A 24,762-nucleotide genomic window follows, 5' to 3' on the forward strand; every position below is an offset into this window, starting at 1 on the left:
GATGATTTTACTGGTCCCTGGACTAAAATGAGTTTGACACCCCTACTAGAGGATGAAGTTTTTCACCTGATTGAGACTGGATTTTGCCACTTCTTCATAGCATTGTGGACAAGTCATTGGGCTATTGATTTTTATATCCATATTTAAGTTGACTTTGGAATTACATGATGAATTTGATTAAGTCTCATGTTACCAGAATAAGAAATTTACTTTGTTACACCAAAGAGCAAGCCATTACCAAGTCACCATTAATTGTAGTTAAAGTCTTACACACCCAACCTCTACTAAAACTTTTGATTCAGAATAATTAGTTTTAGTCCAGTGTAGTCACTAGTTGACATTTCACAGCACTCTTGTCCTTAATTACCGAGGTGCTTCTTAACAATTCAGCACAACACAAGACATACACGTTACATGTGGTTTCAGAACGTTTATTCAACGGTTCTCAGTACAAAAAAAAAACGTTTAGGAGGGAGGGGGAGCGACAGGCTGTCCCCTCTGCACAGACACCCTGGTGTGAGTCTTGGCGAGATGGTCAGTGAACTCCTGGTAGGGAGACTTTGTGAAGACAGTCTCCTTCCACAGGTCAGGGGTCAGGTAGCTGTAGGTCTTGGAGATGGCATCGAAGGTGGCCTTGGCTGATGATGAAATAAAAGAAACAATGAGTAGATGCTAAAGATGGATAACAGTGCTGCAGCCTTTTGTTAGAAACAATGTTGAGCACTGAAAAAGGGAACAGAGAAGACTACTATATCAGTCTCTCTGCCGTGCATTACAATACTCTTTTATTTCTCTCCTGAAAACGACAACTACACCACAGCAGAGGTGAAGCTGGGCAGAGCAAGGAGAACACAAGGACACGTAACAGTCAGAAGAATCTTACCGAAGTTGCCGAGGGTGGCGGTGCAGCCCCTGGCAGAGGTGTAGCAATCATCGATACCAGCCATCGTGAGCAGCTTCTTGGGCACTGGGGCAGACACGATGCCAGTACCACGGGGAGCTGGGATGAGACGCACCAGGACAGAGCCACAGCGGCCCGTCACCTTACAGGGCACGGTGTGGGGCTTACCGATCTTGTTACCCCAATAACCTCTCCTGACTGGGACGATGGACAGCTTGGCCAGGATGATGGCACCACGGATGGCAGTGGCCACCTCTTTGGAGCACTTCACCCCCAGACCCACGTGGCCATTGTAGTCTCCAATAGCAACAAAGGCCTGTAAACAAAAAGCTAACAATGTCACATCTGGACCAACACCACTATGGGCATATAATAAAATAAACCAGGACATTCATTACATAATTAATAAACTCACCTTGAACCTGGTGCGCTGACCAGCCCTGGTCTGCTTCTGGACGGGCATGATCTTGAGCACCTCGTCCTTCAGACCAGAAGCCAGGAAGAAGTCGATGATCTCAGACTCCTGCAGACAAAGATATCAAGAGTTGATGTTATACCATAATACCACATCCAACAGAGGGTATTGCATGCATATCAATGTAGTTGTACTACACAATATACTTGCATGTATTACGAACATTCAAATCACAAAGAGCCAAGCATCACTTCTTATAAAAGAAATCCTTGAGCATCTTTAAAAAAGATGTACATTTTCCTCATGTTGCACAATATGTCATATACCTTTACAGTTGTAGGAGACATAACTAAGGAAACTGGTTTGAAAATAATTTATCGTGTTGCAAATAATACATAAATAAGATCAAATAGTCTTGATTGTAAAAGTAAACAGTCAAGCTCTTTCAGATTTGTTTTTTGCCCTTAGACTTGAATGATGGCACAAATTAGAGATAAAAAGACATGCAATATTGAGCGTTAAGTTAATGGGACGAGTCTGGAGACCCAAAGAATACACCTCATTGAATGCAATAGACCCCTTGGTATGAGAGCATCTTTATCTGATGTCTGTCACTATGGTCATGGTGGTGGTCTAGTAGTGTGTACAAATTACACGTAATGCAATAGTCATCCTCACACACTGCTTACCTTGATGGGCAGAGAGTACAGGTAGATCTCCTCCAGGGACTTGATCTTCATGTCCTTAACCAGGCGACCCAGCTTGGTGACAGGAATCCACTAATCAAAAGAGCATCTCGGTGAGATATTGTTCGAGGCATTAACAACAAGAGGCTATTATTAGGAAATAATCATTTAAATATGAGTGAATCTTAAACTTACTTCCTTGTCCTCGGACTTGCCGCCCCGGGCACCGCGGCCCCTACCACGGCCTCTGCCGCGTCCGCGCCCCCTGCCACGGCCCCTATCGCCGAACCCTCCGCGAAAACCTCCTCTACCACCGGCGTCGTCCGCCATTTGCTGCAGGAAAATACAGGATTCAAATGTATATTTATTTTCAATCCATAAAGCAAGAGAATGCTTAAATATCAAGCATGTGTCTAGCAAAGCAGCTCACAGAAGACTAGCATCGCCGCCATGTTCAACGTTGAGGACTTTCAGTCAGTATTTACAAATATCTTAAAGAATGCCTCATTATTCTCGTAAATACGAGCAGGGTTTAGAAATAACATGCTTATGTGTAAGTTTGGAGTTCAAATTAATGTGTTTGTCTGAAGGATGTGCGAGATAAAGTAAGATTTAGATCGGAAAGAACGACTCAGCAATCAACTTACGTGATCGTTATATCAGGAAGAAGAACCACGAGAAGTCTCACCGGGTTTTATGTAAAGGTGTTATCGCGATATTTCCTCTAACTCAAACTACTGCCTCTACTGGCAGTGTTTTAGACCTGATTTATGCTTTAATGTTTATAGTAAGAGGTTAATATCGATTTTATTTTATATCTTACTTATAAGATGAACATGATCATATTTTAGTATTTTGAAAAAAATAAAAAAATACATAGGCATGGTCATTAACATAGAAGCACCCTTACAGTATACAGCTTTTATCTATTTATTTATTTGCACATAAACACGTACATAAAGACAGTGAGAATTTTAGCATTTTGCAGGAGAGGTTAGAAGCTAAAAATGGCTTATAAAGATATCTCCTTTCGATATCAATAGTCATAGCCTAAAACTAAATGATAAAAACAAACAAAGATTGCATAATTCATCAAGTTTAATCAAGTTTAAAGACTAAGCAGTAATACAACAATGTATAGAAATGTACATATTACATAAAAGTTTATGTTTACAATGATGCATCATATGAAATCTATGAAGTGTTTTAAATATTTGCAAAATCCTCTTTAGGTGTTAATAATGTAATGTATATGTTGATTGTAGGGATGGAAGTAGGTTTGACAGATGTTCCTCTGGATTTCAATGAATATTGATTAAGGTAAATCCAACAATATGAAAGACAAAAAGTCCACAAGTGTCTGAATAAGGCTTAAAAAAGTTCTGGAAAGCGCAGTAATGAGGTAGATGTATTTATAGGCCACAAGAATACACAAGTCTGGTATATGTTCACAATAAAATATGATTAGTATTTTTTTAAGAGGAGCAGATGCGTGACATCTTTAAGCAAAGCTAATCATTCTCAAAAATGTCTTTTGAATTAGGAAAATATTATTGAGATAAGCAAGCAGTATTATAATAGCTAACATAGTATGAGCATATCTTTATTACTTAGATTAGTTTGTTTCCGATACATTTCAAAATGAGTCTCCACACTCTTCTCTTGAATGAAGATCAGGATGATGGTGTAAATGTTAAATACTTTATTTACAAAATAGATTAAAATACAGCACAAAAATTGTTACAAATTCACTCTTTTTAATCGTATACCACCTACATATTTTAAAACACACCTTCAAAGAAATTAACACATGCAGATATTACAATCAGCAGCATTAGTAACTGACTCCCTCAGCAGTTGTTGCTACTTGGAGTCCCACTCGAGCTGCCACTGCTCTCTCCAAGGTCCTCCTCATCCACCTCGTGCAGATCGTCCATCACCTCCAGGCTCTCACAGATCAACCCTATCTGCCTCTTCATGTGGGCCATGGTGCTCTGCATCCTCCTCATCTTCCTCTGCAGGGCGGTGGCGATGGCCCTGTGGTTCCTCTGTCTCACTTCATACTCCTGCCTCAGTTGCTTGAAGCAGTTGTGTTGAGCCTGGGTGCGGTGGGAGAGAATCGTCCCACAGCCCATGTGGCATGGCTGACGCCAATGTTCGCAGTGGCGCGTGTGTGTGTCCAGGTCCCTACGGAGGAGCTGCGCCCGGCAGCCCTGGTACGGACAGGGGATGAGCTCGTACAGACAGCTCATGCTATGGCAGTACTGCTCCGAGAGGGAGAAGATCTCTGCACAACCACGGATCTCATTCTTACACTGTAAGAGGCCAGAGACAGGGAAACAAAAATAAATCAATAGCTATAACAGACATGGTTCACATACAGTATGCCTGCAGCATGGAGGGAAATCCTTCTCAACTTAGTAGTGGTAGTTGACTTCATAATTCAAGCAGGGCTGAAATTACAAGTGGTGGAAGTATTCACATCCTTCACTGAAATAGAAGTAGCAATACTAAAATGTGTTCTTTTAAAGACTGGGTTAACAGTTAGTTACATAGAGTCATAATGATTAGTCAAATGATTAGTAGAAGCTCATTCCAGCTTCCAGCAAATATGAGAATCTGCTGCTTCTCTCTGCTTTATGTTTTATAAGTTGAATATCTTTGAGTTTTGGTCATGTGGTGGGACAAAACACCATTTTACATGTAACAGAGTAATTGATTAAATCGGTTAACTGAAAAAAATAATGTATATATTATTGATTACGAAAATGTTAGTCACACCTTTATAGTTACCGATATGAATCATCAAAAGGGCCATATCACATCTTGACTGTAACCATTACCACACGCATACACCCTATAGACCAATTTACAAGGCCAGATAAACGCCTAGGGTAGTAATCTACAGTGGACCTGTTTATCTCCCCCCCTCCCCAGAGCTTCAAGAGTAAATAGTGCAGGGCCACTTTTATTATTTAAAAAGTTGCCATGTTATTATTATTGTTTGTTACTCTTTTTTCTCCGAAAGTACTAATGTAGCCACTTAATTACTAAAATGAGTTATCATAATTACAGTACATAAACTTTAACTAAATGTATACATTTATGTTCAAATATACAACTTATTTTTTTTTATTTCCTACCTTTATCTTCATGCGTCCAATAGATTTGCTCAGCTTGAACATGATAAAGATAAGGCTCGGGTTTACAGGTTTTCTGCAGCAGGGGCAGGTCTCCTGCCTGTAGAGGATAAGCAACAGTTAGTCCTGTTCTTCTTCTCGGACCAGACATGAATAACAATCCAATACAGTACAATTTTATAATGTTCTCGTCCATTGGTATTGACCCATGTTATGTTCAGTACCTCTTCAGCCACCGTAAGATGCATTTCTTGCAGAAGATGTGATGGCACGCAGCTCTGACTGGACACTTAAGGACCCCCTGGCATATGGTGCAGATCAGATCGTAGTCTGGAGTGTCCACAAACAGCTCCAAATCATAGCCCCCGCTCTGTGTTGACACATCTGGGTCCGCCTGGCGGTAGCCAAAAGAAATACTACTTTATTATTGTGTATCATCATTATGATATATCTAAGGGAGATATTAAAGCTACCCTTTAATATCTCCCTAGTTGTGCCAGCTGAGCAGATGGACAAACTGAGACCCTTTGTGTACCAATAGGTGAGTATTTTCTCCACAGCCTACAACCAGTCCACAGTGTTTTCAACATAAAGGCAAGAGATGACATAACAGAATTGTTCTAGAAAGTCATATGACTGATTACATGATAACAAAAAGCCAATGTAAACATTCTAAATAGTTATTGCACAATAATAATTACTAGATAATAATTACAAAATGCTTATAAACACACAATGTTTGGCATTACTTCCTTAATTGCATTTTTAGTCAATTCTTATATCCAATAATAATAAAAAGAAAATACCATGACACTCATACAATACTATGTATTTCTAAAGGGAAAGCACATTTCACAGTTCACCAAAGATATTAGGAAAGTAGCTTTTACCATATTAAGGATATACATGTGTAAAAGTTTCCAAAGTTTCCCGCGAATTAATAAATAAATAAACAGAAGCTGTTGTGTACTCACCATGACAATCTTCTTCCCCTACCGTGTTTCCATTCCCAGCGCTGGTTTACTCCATATCGGTACACTCACATGTCACACACCCGCGTTATCAATGCAACACACACATGAACATTCCTGACAAAACATGAAGGAGGGACCATGTGTCAAATGAAAACAGTAAATTATGAAAACGAAGGGAGATAATGGCGCTCATTATGGAACGCGTCCTTTCCCTGCTGTTCTAGTATCAAAGCTCAGCCTGCACGCGTCAAACAGGAACTTTTGAACATGAATAGCTGCAGCTGAGTCTATTGTTGTGAGCCTCGGGGACAACATTTTAGTTAAAGTTAATTTTGAGACTCTAATGATCACATAGCATTCACTTATGCTACTTATAAAGTTCAGTTAAAAAACAACTATTAGTTTACATGCTTTTTAAATAGAATTTATGTCGGTTTACATCTTTATACATCCATAGTTTACATGTTGACAATAGAAGTGAGGAAATACCATCTGACCAATCACATCTCAGTGCGCTCGGATGACGTACAATGGGTGCGACTCGGCGGTATCAACATGCGGGATGGATGTGTTGATTTCAGCCAACGTGTGAAGTGAGGAAAAAGTAATTCACATTACTGCCGCTGTCAAGTATATTTAGGGTTTGGGCATTTTCTCGTGAGTAAGATGGCAAATACCAACCTTCAATTCAAAACAAAGTAAGTTTTTGACGCATGGCACGTGCAGACTGCAAACCTGGCTAGCTGGCTATCAGAAGCTAGGCTAAAGTGTAATTTAAAGTTGGTACAGTTTACAGTTATATTTCTGTTATTCCCTTACAGTTATGTTGTTGACAGCAAAATTGAGCCGTTTTACAAAGGAGGAAAAGTGCAGGTAAGCTTTCTGCCTTGTGTTTTGTGTCTGTTGCTAAAATCAGTGTGCATTACTTACATGTTGTAACCAACCTGAACTGATCTAAAAGCCTCTGAACACCTGCACAGGTGTTTTCAGTTAATCTGGCCGTTTAGACCTCTTCTCAGGACTGTGTGGGCGTGTATAGACTAATTAATTGACCTTTTCCTGAGTCTCCTGTTAGCTTTGTTGCACCTGTTAGCGTGGGATAAATGACACCTTTATCATTCTTATTGGCAGTGGAAGTGGGAAGCTATAATACAAAAAAGTGACATGGCATCAATTGAAATACCCCACTAAAAAAATATTTACCATGCTCCTGTTTATACCATTTGACCGACTTGAGCTGTTTTAAAAATATTGGGTTGTGACTAATAAATCCCAGTCAAAGCTCTGGCCCACCTTTTAACCTGAGCACATCAACCAGAATAACAGAAACCACCTTAGTTTGTGGTCAGAGGCTAGGACTCCAGTGACTTAATAGTTTTGTTTAGTTTAGTCACAAACAGTTAAAATACAAGTACAATCATAAGACATAATGGAGATATATGAAATGGGACACCTTGATAAGCTATTTGAGAATAGGGGACCAGACACTAAGCAGACAGTATTTAAAATATATGTTTACTAACAAGATGTCTAGATTTAACTAACCAAAGACTCTAAAATCTAACTTGCCTAACCCTAACTATTAAATGGTCCCAAAAAAAGGATTCCATCAGTCTAAACATTTGATAAATAATTAAGATACAATAAATAGAGACAGTATGGCAAGTGGAAATAACAGTACTATTTAGAAGGATTTCAGTCCTCAGCGTTTAAGGTATTCAAGCTTTAACACATTTTAGTAGAACACAACACTGCTGCCTTAACCTTTTTTTTTTTTTTTAAAGACATTTTTGTCAAGTTATGAATCTCATTCCATATGTGGACCACACTAAAGCTCTTACATTTAAGTTTACGTTTAAGTGCCATCCTGACCTTCAGTCCCTAGTATGGGACAAGCTGGCCCTTTAACCTCTCTGTCTGTTCCAGATCAGCAAAGATGAAAAGTATATCTTTTGCACTTGTGGCTCTCGTGTCAACGTTTTGGAGATCAGCACAGGGAAGATCATCCACAGTGTTGAGCATGTGAGTACAGAATGGGTGTTCACCTTTCGAAGACCAGAGCCATATTTCTTTAATATTTACAACATACTGTTTACAGCCTTACTGTCATAGGGTTGGGGGAATTCATGCTCAGCAGAAAAAGCTTATTTTCTGATTTTGCAAAAGTACAATTTTAAAATAAATACATACGTACATTTTAAAAGAAGGTACAAATATGGCTTATGGGAATTTGAAAGTGTTAGTGTATCTTTCTATTAACAACTTGTATGTGGTTTATGTAATCAGCGTTTTGACTCTAAGGGACTTTATTTATGATAAATTAAGTATTTATAGTATTGGTTTGTTGGTAATCGGATTAGAGCTGAAACAATTTAGTTTTAAGTGATTTAGTTAACAAAGCATGTCAAACATCTTCTGATTTCAGCTTCTCATATTTGCTGCTTTGTTTTGAATCACTGTAAATTGAATATCTTGATGTTTTGCACTGTTTCATCCTGACAATCTGTCTTGTCTGCCCAGTTTTGTAATTTCAGGATGATCAAGAGGACATCACATCTTTCGCACTCAGCTGTGATGATGAGGTAAAGCAAACACCTCAGGCGCTTTTCATCACTTGAGTCAAACTTCATGATGTAAATACCAGCCTGTAAGAGATTATTCCGTATTTGTGAATGTCACTGCTCTGTTTCTCACCACAGATGCTGGTAACGGCTAGTAGAGCTCTGCTGCTGAAGCAATGGGACTGGAAGCAAGCGCAGTGCACTCGCTCCTGGAGGGCCATTCACACGGTTCCTGTAGCCAGTATGACCTTTGACTCCACCTCTACACTCCTGGCAACAGGTCAGCAATTAATGACAATAAGTTGGGTCTTTTGTGCCCCATGTTTCTGCCTGATCTCTGCTACATAGACATTGTACAGTTGGCAGACTTTGTCTTCTTGTTGTCTTGCAGGTGGCTGTGATGGCACTATAAAGCTTTGGGATGTGGTGAAGCAGTACTGCACCCACAACCTCAAAGGGTCATCTGGCGTTGTACAGTAAGTTCAGATATCTATGAAGAAGAAATACTCTCTATAATATTTATGTACAGAAGTTGTTGTATAAGATTAGTGCTACGACTAAAATTACTTGTTCAGATATTCCAAAACTGGATTGTTTTTTAAAGTTGGTGTCTTTTAATGTTTCTTTAATAATGTCTAGTAAACATATACACTGTGGTGGATTAAACAGAAAGAATATCTAAAGTTGGAAAGTTACAAGTTGTAGGTTTAGTGAAAGATACTGATTGTGTTACTAAACTTAAAGTGCATTCAGTAGAGTGAAGATCTCCACCAGGTGTCTTCCCCTCCCAAACAAAGAGGAGTTGAATCTCACTCAACTGTCCCTCAATTACAGTCAGGGTGGAGGTGAAGAAAACAAAAACGGGGATTTATTCATCCCGTATAATATCTAAATTTAGTGGATCATAACATATTGGGTATGTGGCCTGCATCAGAGTAGGTAAGGCTTGTTTTTAGCCTAGCTGATTGCTCTAAATGCCTTTCACTACTAAATAAGTTGTTGATCACTTGCAGCCCCTACTGGCGGGTTAGGAGGAGTGATGAGTCAGCAGTCAGTTATGGTAGAAAACATTAAAATAGTTGTTAAAAAAAATTGTAAATCCTCGCCACCACAAAGTCATAAATGTGCACACAAAATATGCTGATAGGTTCAGTAGTTATCGAGATTATCTGCGGACAGACAGATAGACACACGCACACACCCGGCAGAGATAATAACGAAATTCAGTTACAAAACTTTGTGCATCTTTGCAGCCTGGTCCAGTTCCATCCAGACATCGACAGGCTGCAGCTCTTCTCCTCCTCTCTGGACTGTGGCATTCGGCTGTGGGACCTGCGCTCCAGTCAGTGTGTGTGTGTGCTGCAGAGCCACTACAGCGCTGTCACCTCGCTCAGCTTCAGCCCGAATGGTGACACCATGGTCAGGTACCGTACACTCAGCCACTCAATGGATAAGCTGTTATTTACCACATTCAAAGTTTTGGGCTCCTAATGCTGAGTGATTTACACCTTTCCCAATTTTTCCTGTAATTGTGTGCCTATCTTTATTTGTAGTTCTGGCAGAGATAAGATCTGTACAGTGTGGGACCTAAAGACTCGGAAAGCCAAGAGAACTGTGCCGGTCTATGAGGTAAGACTGTGTAAACATTGTGCTGAAAACAGGAAGATATTACGTCTTTGCTCATAGATGATTCTAATTTTTATTAACAAAGAATAATAAAGTCCAATCTTTTTGTAAGGCTGCAGCTTCATTTCTATGTGTGTTGTCTTGGTCCTCAGGCTGTGGAGGGTGTTGTGCTGCTGCCTGGCGACAAGGACTTGTCTCAGATTGGAGTGAAGAGCAAAGATACGCATTTCATCACAGCCGGCAGCAAAGGTTCAACTCTTGAATTGTCCCTAACAACCAATCTGTGTTGCCGTGCATGAATCCACATTTTGTGTGACTGCAAGTCCTCAGAGCTTCTCTCACCTCTTCCCTCTTCATCACTTTCTTAGGTGAATTGCGAGTGTGGGAGGCAAGCACGGCACGTTGTGTCTACGCCCAGACCCTCACCTCCAGCCTCACCGCTGTCTCTGAGGAGGAGCAGGAGGAGAAGGACGACGATCCCCGCGGTCCTTACGTTCCTCTTCCACCTGCCTGCCTCCTTCAAACTGGCCACAGTCACAACAGAGCACAACATCGTCCTTTACCAGCTGCCTGGTCTCACCACACAGCAGCAGGTGGGTGCTGAGGTGGAGGTTGACTTGAATGTCAAACTAGAGACTCCAGCCATCCAGCTTCTTTTATAATTATTTGCACATAATTAATAGCCACTTTCTTCCTCTGTCTAACCGCGCACAGTTTGTGGGATACAATGATGAAGTGCTGGACGTGAAGTTTCTGGGTAAAGGAGACAGCCACATTGTGGTGGCCACCAACAGCTGCCAGCTAAAGGTGTTTGAGCTGCTCACCAACAGCTGCCAGATCCTCTACGGACACACAGGTCAGTCACCAGCAGAGGGCAGCATGTGCATGCAGTGTTCCCCTACAATGATAGGGGAAACACTGGCATGCATGTGCATACCTACATGTGAAATGCATAGCAGTATGTTTCTTTGATCACCAGAGGGCAGGAAGGTTCTACAGGAAAAACATTTAAAGATGTGTAAACAATATTGCTTTCGTAATTTGATTATGTGTCTGTATACTTTCAGCACACAGTCTGCTTTTGCTATCATTTCTGTAGTTTCTGAAAGTTGCTGTAGATATTTTATGTCTTGGAGAAACCTGAGTATTACTACAATTATAGATATATTACCACATGGGTAATAATGAGAAGTCTTGCTTTGTATTGAGGATATTATTATTATTATTATTATTATTATTAGGTCATATTTTATGACGGATATTGAAATGATCAAATAAATAATAACCTTTTATTTGAAGAGAACTTACAAAGTGTTTTTACACAGAATATCAAATTCAACTTAAAAGACATTCAAAATAAATAGAGAATAAAATATACACATTGATTCAAATGATATTAATCTTTAATAACACAGCTTTAACTAGAGCCCTTTTTAAAGTTTTGCTTAAAGTTCAAGCTGTGAGTGGAGGAGCCAGACTGCAAAGAATTCCGATCTGATACAATCAGGCTGTGTCGGCTTCGTGGTTTTTTTAAAGGGACTTGCTGAGCAGGTTGGAGAGATGATTATCAAATTCACTGCTGTTTTTATCTGTTTATTACCCACAGATACTGTTCTCTCATTGGACGTGTTCAAAAAGGGTTTTCTCTTTGCAAGCTGTGCGAAGGTGAGCACACTTCTTTGCACCTTACATGCAAGCTTTCCAGTATGACCACACACCCACAACTGTCAACACATGTGCTATTCTATAAACAAAGACACTATTACCACACTTCTGATAGCCAGCTAGCCACATTTAAGCAAACAATAAAATGTGCTGGTTGTGTGTGTGTCTTTAGGACCGGTCAGTGCGTGTGTGGCAGATGGACAGCGACAGTGGTCAGGTGCACTGTGTGGCTCAGGGCTCCAACCACGCCAACGCTGTGGGCTCCATCACCTGCTCCAGGTAACACTCCTACAGTCACATGTACCAACACAGGCAAAGAGTCGGTGGTACAAGGAGAGGAATCTGTTGTAAATGAAAGGAAATCAATGAGTCTTTGTGACCGCAACGATTCTCCATGTTTGTGTCCAGGATGAAAGCATCTTTCCTAGTGTCTGGCAGTCAGGACTGCACCGTGAAGGTGTGGGATCTACCGGCAGACTTGTCCACGACAGGTGCTGAAATACACCAGCTGACCCCCCGCGTCACAGAGAAAGCACATGACAAGGTACGGGCACACAACTCTACACGCCTTTCAGGAAGAAGAAATATCCTGCATCATTTGTAGCTTATAAAATGCAGAACAGAAAGACATGTGTACAGTATACACATGTATGCACACAGCATTTACTAGTTACAGATCACACGCTTTGTATAATTCAGAGCAACATCTAAACCTGCAAAAGATTATTTCTAATGCATTTATCTTTCATAGATACCATTTGACAATGGTCCCTGTCCACATTTGAGCGCAGAACATTAAGGTTGCTTGATATGTTTCCCAAAACCATCCTGTGGGCTTTCACATGATCATATCAATGAAACAGTGGCACTTTCAGTTAGCTGCAAATAAAATGTAAAGCAATTGTGTATTAAAATGTGTCACGGGGTGTCTCTACATTTTATGCATTATCACTGCTATTTCTTTGATAGCTTCTCTGTAATTTGAAGAACGGGGTATCGACATGTCACGCTATTGTCTTGAGGTCTTTCTGCCACATACTGACGTGCAGCTCAGCCAATCTCTTTTTCTGGGGAATAGTGGAGACATTCTTTATGTTTACACCAGAAACACGGTCACCTGCTGAAATCAGGCACGTTTATTTATTAATGTTTTTTTTGTCAGAGCATTTGGACTGACGCAGGGAGAGAAAAGACTCAGAGTGCACACTTTTTCCTCATTGTGGAATTTCGCAAATGTTCAGCAGCGACCACTTCTAGAAGCTGTTACCCTTCATTTCAGTGTCAGTTTTAGTCTATATCTAAATATCTATATCCTACTGCGGCGTAGATGCACAGCATACAACATCCTCTCCTTGCTGAAACATGTAATGCAAATGCACACAAGTTTCAAATCCAGTGAGGACTTAGTTTAGTTTTGATAGGATTATTTTGTTATTGCCCAGAAAGATATATTTTTAGTGAGGATTCTCTCGCTTATACACACACACACACACACACACACAGAAAGAGAGCTGTAGCGTTGATGAGGTGAGTCAGTCTCAACTATATCGTTGTAAATGGTTTTTATTCATTAACCTTTCTCACATAAGGAAGTGAAAAAAAATGAGTGAAACTGATTGTAGTGCAGTCCCATTTTAACTCAACATAACTTCCTCCTACCCCTGCTCACTCCTAACTTGAGGTGTAAGTTACAACAATTGACTTTGTCTTTTTATCAGCAGCACCTGGTTACTTAACTTGTCTTTTGTTGTCATGGTCAGGAATTGTTGTGAGAGAAAGAAATGCAATTTCATGCCGTTGCACCTTTTTTCCGTCCAACGCCCTCTTTTCTCCGCATTGTCTCCTTTTTTCGAGTACATTTCCTCCTTCAAACCTGCGTTTACTAAAATCTCATCAACTTTGTGAAAACGTATTTCCTCATCTCCCTTCTTCTAGGATGTAAACAGCGTGGCGGTGTCGCCCAACGACAAGCTGCTGGCTTCGGGCTCACAGGACCGCACGGCCAAGCTGTGGTCGCTGGCAGGGGAGGGGAACGTGGGCCTGCTGGGGGTGTTTAAGGGCCACCGTCGCGGCGTCTGGGCCGTCTGCTTCTCTCCTGTCGACCAGGTGCTGGCCACGTCCTCCGCGGACGGCGCCTCCAAGCTTTGGAGCCTGCAAGACTTCAGTTGCCTCAAGGTGGGCCACACCGTTAAGTGTGCATGAGTATAATTTATCACACAATAAGTGATAAGATAAGTGATTGCAGACATTAGTTGTGTGTGCAATAAGTTCCCCTTCTTATCAGTTTCTTATTTTATCTCACACTGACGCGCAGACATCATATCTCTCACTTTAAAATCAACAGGTGGTGTTGAAGTAATAAATGTACATACTGTTATTTTACATGTATTTTATAATACATGTATTACATACAATGATGCTGCACAGTGAACAGACAGAAGAATGAAAAACAATAATAAGATCAATAAAATAAAACCGCTCAAAACAAAAGAAATGAAGTAGAGAGTCAAAATAAATACAGTAAAGTAAAAATGATGATTGTTTGTTTTACTCTTTTTCTTTTCTTTTTTTATTAAAGACATTCGAGGGTCACGATGCATCGGTTTTGAAGGTCATCTTTGTGAGCCGAGGCACTCAGCTGCTCACCAGGTAACCCCACCTACCTCTCATGCAAAGCTTTTTTTTTTTTCATTAAAGTATGTCAATCAATAAATTGCCTCTTCCTCGTTTTGAGTGCTTCATCTTGTTACTTCCCGACTGTGAACACACTCAAAACCTCATTAGACATGCATGTAGTTTGGATTTTAGACACAGTTTGTGTTTTTAAAAACGTATCTGCTTCAGTCTCTCTGCTTGTCGGTCATGTAGCGTGTTAAAATAAAACTCTGACACACATTTGTAACTCCACTCTCCTAATTGTGCTCTGTCCTCAGTGGCTCAGATGGTTTAGTAAAGCTGTGGACCATAAAGACCAACGAGTGTGTGAAGACGTTGGACGCCCACCAGGACAAAGTGTGGGGTCTCCACACCAGCAGCAAAGACGACAAAATGGTGACTGGCTCAGCGGACTCTAACATCACCGTGTGGGTGGTAAGTGTGATTTGACTGACCTGCTGAACAGAGGACGCACAGACAGAATGAAGCTGGATCGTTTAGCAATCTAACTTCTAAAACGGGGGGGGGGTTTGCTATTTCACAACTTCACAACTTGTTTCTTTCAAAACAATGTCTGGTAATCACTTGACCGTGTCCTCTGGCTTGTTTGGTCAGTATTTGCAGAATGCAAGTAACAAGATTACGTCAACTAAAGATTTTGGTCTTTGTGACAGTAAATATTTAACCTGCTAAGATACACTAAGTCCAGTTGGTTATTTTTAGCTGACCTTTCACTGTTACTGATCTCTCTTTTCTCTCGGGGAAAATGATAAATGATCCCCTGCAGGGATCAACAAATGACCATAATAAAATGTTCCCTTTATCTGCTGCTAGGATGTGACAGAAGTCGAGCTGGCAGAGGAGCAGGCCAAGCAAGAGGATCAGATACTCAAGTAAGTTACACACAACAACATCTTTTATATGTGAGCAATGGATCAGCTGTCACATCTATTATTTAGACCTCCATCCTTCGACTGATCACTCAAACGGACGTGGACAAAGTCTTGTTGTCTTTTTGGTCAGAGATGCTGGAAGAAGTGCTCTGCCGCAGACCTGACTTTGATCCCTCTTGTTGTGACATCTTGTCCCCTGGTATATAAACGTAGACTGTGTTAGGCTAAGGTGGATGTCACTGGGTCACAGCTCAGGCTGTGTGTGTTCTGATAAAGAGGGGATTTCAGGTCTTTGATTAATATGTGTTTAATGAATCTATACGTTTGCCCACTGATGCACTTGCACTCAGACATATGTCGAAGGACTGTTTAACTTCCTAACACTAGCTCCAAGCACCTTTGTGTGCATGGCGCGGTTTCTATTTAGTTCTCCCCTCTCCTTTCTTCCGCTGTGTGTGTGTGTGTGTGTGTGTGAGTGTGTGAGTGAGTGAGCTGCGAAGCCCCGCCCTTCGTAAAACGGAGCCAAAGCAGAGAATGTGAAAGCGCAAAGTAGACAGTACAAACTGAAGCGTGACGATGGTGCTGGACCCTCCAGCGCATCTTAAACGTTCAGTTATAGAAACAACTCTCTCTCCACCTTCATTCCTATATTGAGTGTAATTAATTTGCCAAAAACAAAATGTACAATAAACAAAGTTAAAGCTTTAAAGATTTATAATCCGTATATTGTTGCTTTTATTATTTTTGGCCACGATAATTATGTTCTGGATTTCTGATATCACGCCAGCCTTCTGTCAAACCTTAATAATGTGTTGGCTTCCAGTTTCTAACTTTGGTTGAGGAACCACATTTTTGTATGTGATGATTCATTTTTGGTCATTTGCCTTTGAGCTCATTTCCAGTAAAGATATCTTGTGTTTCTTGTGTCTGAAGGCAGCAGGAGTTGTCCAACCTGCTCCACGAGAAGAAGTACCTGAAGGCCCTGGGTCTGGCCATCTCGCTGGACCAGCCTCACACTGTGCTCACCGTGATTAAAGGTACTTTGTACTTGGCTATCTGGATGCCCCTATTCCACTTATCCCGTACACATGGTTTTCAGTTTACTCTTGTCTATATTGTCGCAGATTCTCTCTCTTCTGTACACGCTGCATCCCTGTCATACCGTTTTACCTGTATTTCTCTTCACTCAGTGCTGACAGCTGCTCACTTTTGAGTCATCCGAACATTGACTCATACACCGCTCTACACAAACAAAAACAAAAGCCACCCTAATAACACAATGTTCATGCTCTTTTGTCCTGTCTCATTAGTCATTTTTTCAAAACAAATACGTGCAGTTATGTTTTGTTAACCTGAAGCTGAATAGCTTTCACATCAGGTAACGTTTTTTAATGTTACTCAAGTGTTAGTATTGGTATGAACCCTTTGAGCATCTTCTTTGTACGGACACTTTGCTATTGCAAATTAAAAGGCAGTTTAAGTTGTACTATAGTACTCAAAATATCTTTTTACCATATGTCTAAAGTCCAATCTTCCCTAAATCTTCACATACAGGCTATAAAAAGACTGACATTAAAGGAAAGCTTTTGACACGGTTAAACGCGGCCCCAATTGATTTCAATTCACCAAGACTGTTCTTTGTTTTAAAAACGTTTTAAAAAGTTTTCTTCAAGTATGTGACTAATCCAGTCATGTGGGTCATCCAGACGAAAGCCAAATGCATCCTTGTTGAGTCAAACCGAAGTGTGCACATATAGGTTTTCCCAGCAGATTGTCCGGTTTTGTATTCTTAAAATCTTTTATCTTAGGATTTACACACACAAGTGTTAATTATATAATTATACATAATTTAGGGGTGTGAGATATGACCTATCACAGTTTATTTTTTTGCCATGATTTTATTATATAACTGTTACAAAATTAAAAAGACATCCCAAACTAAAGAACAAAAAAATAAGCTGCACACTTCTTTTATTCTACATGGACATGATTTACAATGTTTCAACTAAAAATGACAATGTACATGTGAGGACGTTAAAGTCGGTCACTATTACAAACGTATCGTGGACAAATGTACCTCAACCACTGACCGTCTGATGCCTTTAACATGTTGTTCTCGGTTGCTTCTAGCGATCCGGCAGGTGGAGAATAGCCGTGAGCTGTTGGAGAAGACGATACTGAAACTTCGAGTGGATCAGAAAGGTAACAGATCAACAATGTCTTTCAACCTTTCAAATGATGGAATACAGAAAGAAATACTCTAAAAGTGAAGTAGAAGAAATACAATTAAATGCTGTCTCTTTTCCTATCTTCCTTCTCTTGCCACCTTCACTGGCTGCTGCCCCACACGTGAACCTTTTTGTGACTTCAACCCCACTCAGAGTCGCTCCTGCGCTACTGTGCCGTGTGGAACACCAACGCCAGAAACTGCCAGAATGCCCAGGCCGTCCTCCAGGTTCTCCTCACACACCTGCAGCCGGAGGAGCTGCTGCAGTACCAGGGCGCCCGAACCCACCTCGAGGGACTCATTCCGTATACAGGTGTGTGTGTTTTCCTATTACCCTCTTTATTGCTGGGTGAGCTGCCACGGTGCCCCGAAAGAGGAGGTTTATGTTGAATAGTGACTATTTTCTTTTCTGTGGGACGGTCTAAACATAAACACAAGATACTCTCGTTCATATAAAGAAAGTTGGACGTAAACATGACAGAATTGTATGGAAGCTAGCCTAGGTTTCCTATTAATCATCTCGTCATTGCTGGGCCCCTCTACCTCTGGTTCCTTATTAAAGCTTTGGGCTGACATGATGACCGTATGAAATCCTCTGATTAACTCTAACTGGTTCCCCTTCTCGCTGTCCCACAGAGAGACACATGCTGAGGATCGGCAATCTGCTGCAGGCGTCCATGTTCTTAAACTACATGTGGCAGAAGATGAGAGTGGCCGGAGAACCAACCAGGTGAGAGATTCAGAACGAAAACAGCTCTGCGTTGGTGGAAGCACGTTGTTTATGGCGGCGATATGATCGAGAAAGTCCAGTTGGAGTAACAGATGAATACCTTTAAAGGCTTAGCAGACAGGCTCAGTGACTTCCTTGTCTTTCCACACTGACTACAGCAAAAAAGTGTTGAGTTCGGCACCACTTGTCTCTTCTGCTCGGTAACAGAATATTGTCATTATGTTGATCAAACGGGACATATGTAATCGACCCAGGCAAGGTCTCAAGCAAAAACACAAAGACTGTGGTTGTTTTTCCGTCTCATGTGAATCCAGAAGAAGAAAAGTTGGCCGAGCAGCATTCTCTGGGTTCAGCATGTCACACTGATACATTTTTCCTTTCTGAATGAAGCTTCAACGGGTTACAAAACCGTGAGCAATTTGTCAGTTGGGTCGAGTGCAACGGAAAATAAAATTGATACCAAGATACCGTAAATGATATGTGGAATAGAACTTTCTGAATGCATCGTAAGCATGGGGTTGCACATAATGTTTCTACGGTTAACGTGCTGATTTGCGTTCTATGAATCTAATCCCTGTTGTTATGTCCTGTCTAGCATGGGCCAAGATGAAGACATGGATTCCTCTCCTCTTGCACAGCCTTTCTTTATGGTTGACAAGGAGAAAGGAATGGGCGGTGAGGAGAAAGGAGATGGGGTTGACAGCGATGGCGGACAAGATGAAGATCCAAATTGCCCAGATAAAGAAGAAGAAGAAGAGGAGGACGATGAGGTCAGTGCCACCAAGAAAGCCTCTGCTAACGGCGGGCGAGTAGAAAACGGAGAGAGCACCGAAACCAATGGCAACCACCCGTCTGAAAGTGAGGAGAGCTCAGAAGAGGAAGACCCTGAAGAAGAGGCTCAAACAACAGGAGAGGTGTTGAAATGTCTCCCAGTTTGTTTCTCTGCACAATGCCAGACTTCCGCCAGCTGACGGATCTCCAAGCTGATAACAGATGACTCGCTCCCTGAGGAAAAGAAAGAGGGGTCGTCTTATCACGCACCATTAGCTGGTGTGACGCACTGAACATGTGGCAGTGCAGGAAGAGACGGAGAGACGGGTGTGGAGGGATGTTGATGATTAAGATAATCAGTGGCTTGTAAAGACGTTCTGTCCTGTGGCACTAACTAAATTGTGCAGCAGTTCTTCCATTCAGAGTTTGAGCCTGATTTCCTCAGACAAAGTGGACGTTGGGGAGTAAAAGTGGAGAGACTGAAGGAGGACAGAGCTGTGTTGTCCTCACACACTGTACGTACCAGCACCCATTGTCTAGTTCTCTAAAGTTGCATAGACCTGATCTACCGGTTCGACAACGCAAGAGGTTTCTTCTATAACCACACTTTTCTTTTTAATGTCAAAACTACAAATGTTTATAAAATAAAAATCTCTTCTTTGTGATTTAAAATGAGTTCAGTTTTCATAAAAACATATTTGTTATGTTTATAAATTGCCCAAGTAATCATTCACATGCTCTGTGAAAGTTAATTACTGAGTGGAAACATTGTGAAGATTCCTGTAGCATAGTTTAGTTAAGCTTAGGTTGGGCACAACATGAATATTTCCTTAACAATAAATCAACCAAAGAATGTTAGGAATGCAGAATCAATGCATGCACAGAATGATGAGCTGATTACAGACTTTATAGCATGTGATGCAAAACTTTACAGGATCGAGCAAGGGCGCCAGAAGAAGGGGATTGGGAAGGGGCCATTGGCCTCCCCACTTTACGCCCCTGGCCTGATTTGGCGTAGATGGAATACATTTTTATTCTTTTATACAGTTGTGTGAAATTGTCATAATTTAGCATATTAATTCTTGAGTTGTCGCCGGCGCAGAGGCATAACTAGTGCAAATTTGTAATAGCTGCGACCCTGTACAATCATGCATCCACGCGTTCATGCTTTCACACACACAAACACTTGACCTCCGTGCCACATTTCATCCTCCTAGGGCCAAATCTGTAGTCGCCAAAGGAGTGGGGAAGTTTTTGTAGACCGACAGAGCGAGCTATACAGCTGCTGGTCGCAGCTTTTCATATAAATATATATAAAAACATGAAGATGAGAGAAAGTTTTTCCAAAATGTTTTTATTTCAAAGTTTTTCAGTAACATGTTAATACACCAGGAATATACATGGTGAAACTGCAGTGTAATTTACACACATCCTATTGTTGATGTTGAGTTTGCTGTAAACATGCTTCAGCAGGAAATGGAAAGCACACACACACGCTGGTATTTCAGACAAACATTTACTTTCGCTGCAGTCATGAGAACAAATCAATCTCTCTGTGCAAAATGCATATAAGGCACAACAAGGTTTCCAGAATGGAAAATAAATGATCATTCAAAAAAGATAGTTTTTAGAGTTGAATAATCGTTCTTTTTAAATCTATTTACTGATTTTGCTGAAGGCCTTTACGTAATCTTTGAAGACAGATGGACTACAAGTACTCAGAAAATGTACAAACAACATTAACAAGACTGTTCGACAAGTGACGTTTCTATCGAAACCTCAGCAATAAGGAAACCGTGTTGGCACCGCTTCATTGCTGTTGAATTTCACCTCAATACAAGAGCTATTAGTCATTGTAAATAAACCACTCTGCAACTCTACAGTTACATTTCTGAACACATGCTGTGTTTTTGTTTCCAAGTGAAGTTCACAAGCATGTCTAAATGGCAGAACTCCATCACAAAATAGATTAAGGTCCTGAATAATGAAAATAAAGCTAATATTAACTTCATCGACTCATTATCTCGGTTTGGGTGGTCCCCTGGTGGCCTTTGGTTGCGTTCTTGCGGGTGACAGTGGTACACCGGCTGAGGATCTCCTGGGCCCGTGGTCTGGGTGGCACCTTAGGTGTTGTCGGTCCCTTGTAGAGGTTTGGATCAGAGACGCTAGGGATCATCTTCCCCTGTTGGCCGCTTGTCGGGCTTAGGCGATTGCTCATTATGGAGGGAGGCGACAGGCGGGGACGCAGCTGCTGCTCGTTGTAGCTTTGGGTCATGTTGAAGGACAAGGAACTCGCCCAGGAAGAATTGAGGTCATTGCTGTAGTCGCTGCTGTAGCTCTCAAGACTTCCCTCGCTATCTCCCATCTGGCTCATGCCACGTTGCTCTTCTTCTCCGTCCATCTCCACCCTGATACTGGGCAGAGGGGCGGGCTTTGCAGTCGAAGGTGAGAAGGCAACGTTGGTAGCTTTGGAAGTGATGCTTGCTGCAGGCTGAGCAGGAAGTGACAGGATTTCAACAGAGCGGGATCTCTGCGGTGTGTGTGGTTGGAGCAGGTGGGGTGAGGAAGACCTGACAGGTGGAAGTCGCAGCAGTTTTCCTTGTGAGAGGCTGAGATGGTTGGACTGCAATTCCATACCCGGGGAGGAGCAGCGATCTGGATGGTTGGCTGTCATGCGGATATGAGGGTAGTTGTAGGGCTGCAGGTACATGGCGGGGATGTATCCTGCTTTACCATTGTATCTGTTAAAAACAAAACAAATGGCAGAATGTAGGGTTGAAATCTGGATGAGTTTAAAGCTTGTGAGTGTTTCCCCAGACGCGTTCACATGCATTTTCCATATATTACTTAGAGGACCAGTGTGTTGGATTTAGGGGGGAATGGAATTAAATATTCATAACTTATGTTTTCATTCAGTTGTATGATCACCTGAAATTAAGAATTGTTGTGTTTTTATTAGCTTAGAGTAAGCCCTTCATATCTACATAGGGAGAGGGTAGCTCTTCCACAGAGTCCGCCATGTTGCACCACCATGTGTCTACAGGAGCCCAGAACCGACAACCCAAACAGGCTCTAGAGAGGGCCTTTGGAGCTTTAACGTTACCTGAAGGTAACTCAGGTAAGGTATTCAGTTGGTTGCAACCTGCAACCTCACCACTACATGCAACTAAATCCTACACACTGTACCTTTTAAGAGAGTCTTAACAAGCTTGTCTGGGTAAAACCAACGACTATGTTGTCGGTATGATGTTTAAAACGTTTAGCCAAATTGTTAAATACCTGATGAGCCACCAGCCGTTGTCAGACTTCTGCAGGACTTCCACCACTGTACCGATGGCCACGGTTATCTCATCATCTTTGGTGGCCTTGTAGCTCTTAACTGCGTTGTACAGCATTCCTGAGAGTGAAAGAAATGACTTTAATACATTCTGTCGTTGCATCGTACAATTTTGACATACTTGTACTTTTGAGTATTTCCATTTTATGCTACGCTATACTTCTTCCTCACTACAATTCAGAAGGAAATGTTGTATATTATATATTTATACAATATTTTAAATATTTGCTCCTGTGCATTTATTTGACACTTGTTACTTTTTACATTTAAAAACATATGTTTATATGATGCAATACTAAACTGCTAAGCATTAAAATCCTCTTACTTGCATGTGTTAGTAATAGAATAAACAAAATAATATAATATTCTATCGTAATATATCACTGTCAAAGGAGCCATCCTGCATAATGAACACTTTTACTTTTTATACTTTAAAGTCAATGTTGCTGATAATACTTCTGTACTTTCACCAAAGTAACATTTTGAATTCAGGACTTTTACTTACAATGGAGTATTTTTAGAGCACGGTAAATGGTATCTATGCATGTACCTCTTTCAGAAGTCCCATCTATGTCATCTTCATCCCCTAAGTCATCATCATCATCATCTAGCTTCTCCAGGTAGGGGGCTGGGAACCAGGCCATGCGCTTGCTTTCATTCTCCACAAGCCACCACCCTGAACCAACACAAACACACATTTAACTTTCAACTCTGTGTATTTGGCGTTGATGAGGTCAACCGTTAACAGGACACTGAAGCCCGCTCACCTGCTTTGTCTTTGATGAGTACATCTAGTTTTTCGTCCACCGCCACTTTGAAAGGTTTGTTCTTGGTGTCTTTGGTCTCGTACAGCGCCACACATCTGTATGTCTCTGTGACGAACGGCTGAGTCACGTTACCAACGCTGCTCTGTCCTGCGTCCCTTCTGATTTCATCTTCTGATGGCATGATCATGATACTGAGGAGGAGAGCCGCAGGGTTAATTTGGAGGTTAATTAGAGCAGCTCATGCACAAGTCTAAAGCCTAATTTCTGTATTAGTCATCTAATATAAATTTAATTTGTTGTGCTCAAATGTGGACTAGTCTACCCGGTTGTGTTGGCTCCTGGTGTAGAAACTACTTTAGCATTTAAAATGATCCAGGTCCACAATCTTGCTGAGAAACTAAAATTGTCTATTCTTTCAATTATTTTACATTAGTCTACCTTTTTTCTTTCAATACTAATAGCTACAGAGACTATTATTTGTATTTATTATTTTTTACCAGGGTTGGGGATAACACTGTAATTGTTTAGTAGGGAGTGAAATGGTCATTTAAGAAAGCTTTTTATCAAGTCTATTATTCCTAATGGGACATTTGTGAAGGTTAAAAACCCGCGTCAAAATCCACTGCAGTTAACAGGCAACACATCTGAATTTAAAACATGAAGAAGTTTGGGTTTAGAAACTTTTAAAGACAAATATAGATGTAGAAGAGGGCAGAGTACGTTTTTATTCTGTCTTAAAATTATTTCTACTAAATAATTTCCTCATTTCTATAGAATCTGCTTCACAGGATCATTCAGGGTATTTATTTTATTCTTTTTTTAAAAGTTTTTGCCCCCATGAAAGTCTAAAATGTCACTGCTCACTTCCCTGTAGAGCTTTACGCAGCTTGAAGTGCCCCAAAAGGAAGAAAAAGGCATCCCTACACAAAATGGTGATATTTGAATCACTATGAATATGTTTCAGCTACCTGTTCTTGGCGAACTCCGGCTGCAGGTCCTGCTCTTTGGGGTGGAAGAACTGGATGAGGTCTGTAGACTGAGAGACCCGCGGGTCGCAGCTCAGAAGTTCATTACAATATTTCTGCAGGAACTTGAGGCACAGTAGAGATCTGGTGGGACCTTTCTTCCGGCCGCCCCGGTTCACCCCTTTCAGCACACAGGACGTTTAAAGTTAGAATCCAAACCGCTTGTAACTTTGTGACTTGTATAAACAGCAGCTGTAAATCACAGGCTCATACCTCGAAATGTGGGGATGATTCTGTCAGATTTTTTCAATGTACTTGCTGGTGGGAATGCTTTCTTCAATCGTTTCTGTCATAAAGAAATTGGTAACAGCGCTGTTATTAAAAACACCTCAACCACACCTGCACATGCGCAACACATAAATGAACTACAGCATTTTATACTTACGTGC

The 24,762-nt window shown here is 41.1% G+C and overlaps 4 protein-coding genes across 6 annotated transcripts in view; 1 reads left to right on the top strand and 3 right to left on the bottom strand.

The window, feature by feature from the left end:
* Positions 1-415: 415 nt before the first annotated feature.
* rps2 (ribosomal protein S2) lies at positions 416-2,737 on the bottom strand. The gene is made up of 6 exons (XM_029438063.1): positions 2,650-2,737; positions 2,198-2,335; positions 2,006-2,095; positions 1,317-1,424; positions 884-1,217; positions 416-638 (listed from the first exon to the last, which is right to left on the bottom strand). Exons 2-6 carry the CDS (start codon positions 2,330-2,332, stop codon positions 466-468), a joined length of 840 nt encoding a protein of 279 aa, XP_029293923.1. The 5' UTR covers positions 2,333-2,335; positions 2,650-2,737; the 3' UTR covers positions 416-465.
* A 345-nt stretch (positions 2,738-3,082) lies between these two features.
* Positions 3,083-7,071, bottom strand: rnf151 (ring finger protein 151). 3 transcript variants are annotated; one of them, XM_029438065.1, is made up of 5 exons: positions 7,047-7,071; positions 6,117-6,230; positions 5,367-5,536; positions 5,146-5,242; positions 3,083-4,317 (listed from the first exon to the last, which is right to left on the bottom strand). In XM_029438065.1, exons 2-5 carry the CDS (start codon positions 6,117-6,119, stop codon positions 3,853-3,855), a joined length of 735 nt encoding a protein of 244 aa, XP_029293925.1. In that variant the 5' UTR covers positions 6,120-6,230; positions 7,047-7,071; the 3' UTR covers positions 3,083-3,852. The 3 variants fall into 3 exon arrangements, with proteins under 3 accessions (XP_029293925.1, XP_029293926.1, XP_029293924.1); XM_029438066.1 differs by lacking the exon at positions 7,047-7,071 and adding an exon at positions 6,606-6,624; XM_029438064.1 differs by lacking the exon at positions 7,047-7,071 and having other exon boundaries at positions 6,117-6,427.
* tbl3 (transducin beta like 3) lies at positions 6,571-19,916 on the top strand. Its single transcript, XM_029438034.1, is given in 24 exon segments — positions 6,571-6,814; positions 6,938-6,989; positions 8,043-8,138; positions 8,651-8,698; positions 8,816-8,957; positions 9,069-9,153; positions 9,931-10,101; positions 10,231-10,306; positions 10,456-10,552; positions 10,672-10,831; positions 10,833-10,896; positions 11,018-11,159; positions 11,910-11,968; positions 12,141-12,247; positions 12,377-12,512; positions 13,904-14,143; positions 14,547-14,617; positions 14,902-15,058; positions 15,458-15,516; positions 16,450-16,553; positions 17,647-17,718; positions 17,898-18,056; positions 18,380-18,473; positions 19,069-19,916. Coding segments are annotated over 24 exon segments (2,799 nt in total). The 5' UTR covers positions 6,571-6,782; the 3' UTR covers positions 19,445-19,916.
* Positions 19,917-20,636: 720 nt separating this feature from the next.
* noxo1a (NADPH oxidase organizer 1a) overlaps positions 20,637-24,762 on the bottom strand; it is a 4,415-nt gene continuing 289 nt past the window's right edge. Inside the window, exons 2-8 of the mRNA XM_029438046.1 lie at positions 24,759-24,762; positions 24,587-24,659; positions 24,317-24,494; positions 23,349-23,539; positions 23,132-23,257; positions 22,524-22,641; positions 20,637-21,985 (exon numbers count right to left, since the gene is read on the bottom strand). The exon at positions 24,759-24,762 is cut by the window's right edge and continues 77 nt beyond it. Of these exons, the coding sequence (XP_029293906.1) occupies positions 21,253-21,985; positions 22,524-22,641; positions 23,132-23,257; positions 23,349-23,539; positions 24,317-24,494; positions 24,587-24,659; positions 24,759-24,762 (1,423 nt within the window). The 3' untranslated portion in view covers positions 20,637-21,252. The remainder of the gene's footprint in view (positions 21,986-22,523; positions 22,642-23,131; positions 23,258-23,348; positions 23,540-24,316; positions 24,495-24,586; positions 24,660-24,758) is intronic.

This window comes from Cottoperca gobio, chromosome 8 (assembly GCF_900634415.1).
Source record: "Cottoperca gobio chromosome 8, fCotGob3.1, whole genome shotgun sequence".
In the NCBI taxonomy this organism is placed as follows: Eukaryota; Metazoa; Chordata; class Actinopteri; order Perciformes; family Bovichtidae; genus Cottoperca; species Cottoperca gobio.

Bases quoted from the DNA above. Each gene is read 5' to 3' on its own strand.
- rps2 (XM_029438063.1), bottom strand. From the start codon at position 2,332: ATGGCGGACGACGCCGGTGGTAGAGGAGGTTTTCGCGGAGGGTTCGGC. The intron at 1,218-1,316 runs GTGAGTTTATTA...TTTTGTTTACAG, and splicing joins GTCAGCGCACCAGGTTCAAG to GCCTTTGTTGCTATTGGAGA. The intron at 639-883 runs GTAAGATTCTTC...TTTCATCATCAG, and splicing joins CGCCACCCTCGGCAACTTCG to CCAAGGCCACCTTCGATGCC.
- rnf151 (XM_029438065.1), bottom strand. The intron at 5,243-5,366 runs GTACTGAACATA...TATCCTCTACAG, and splicing joins ATCTTACGGTGGCTGAAGAG to GCAGGAGACCTGCCCCTGCT. The intron at 4,318-5,145 runs GTAGGAAATAAA...GGCCTCTTACAG, and splicing joins TTGGACGCATGAAGATAAAG to TGTAAGAATGAGATCCGTGG.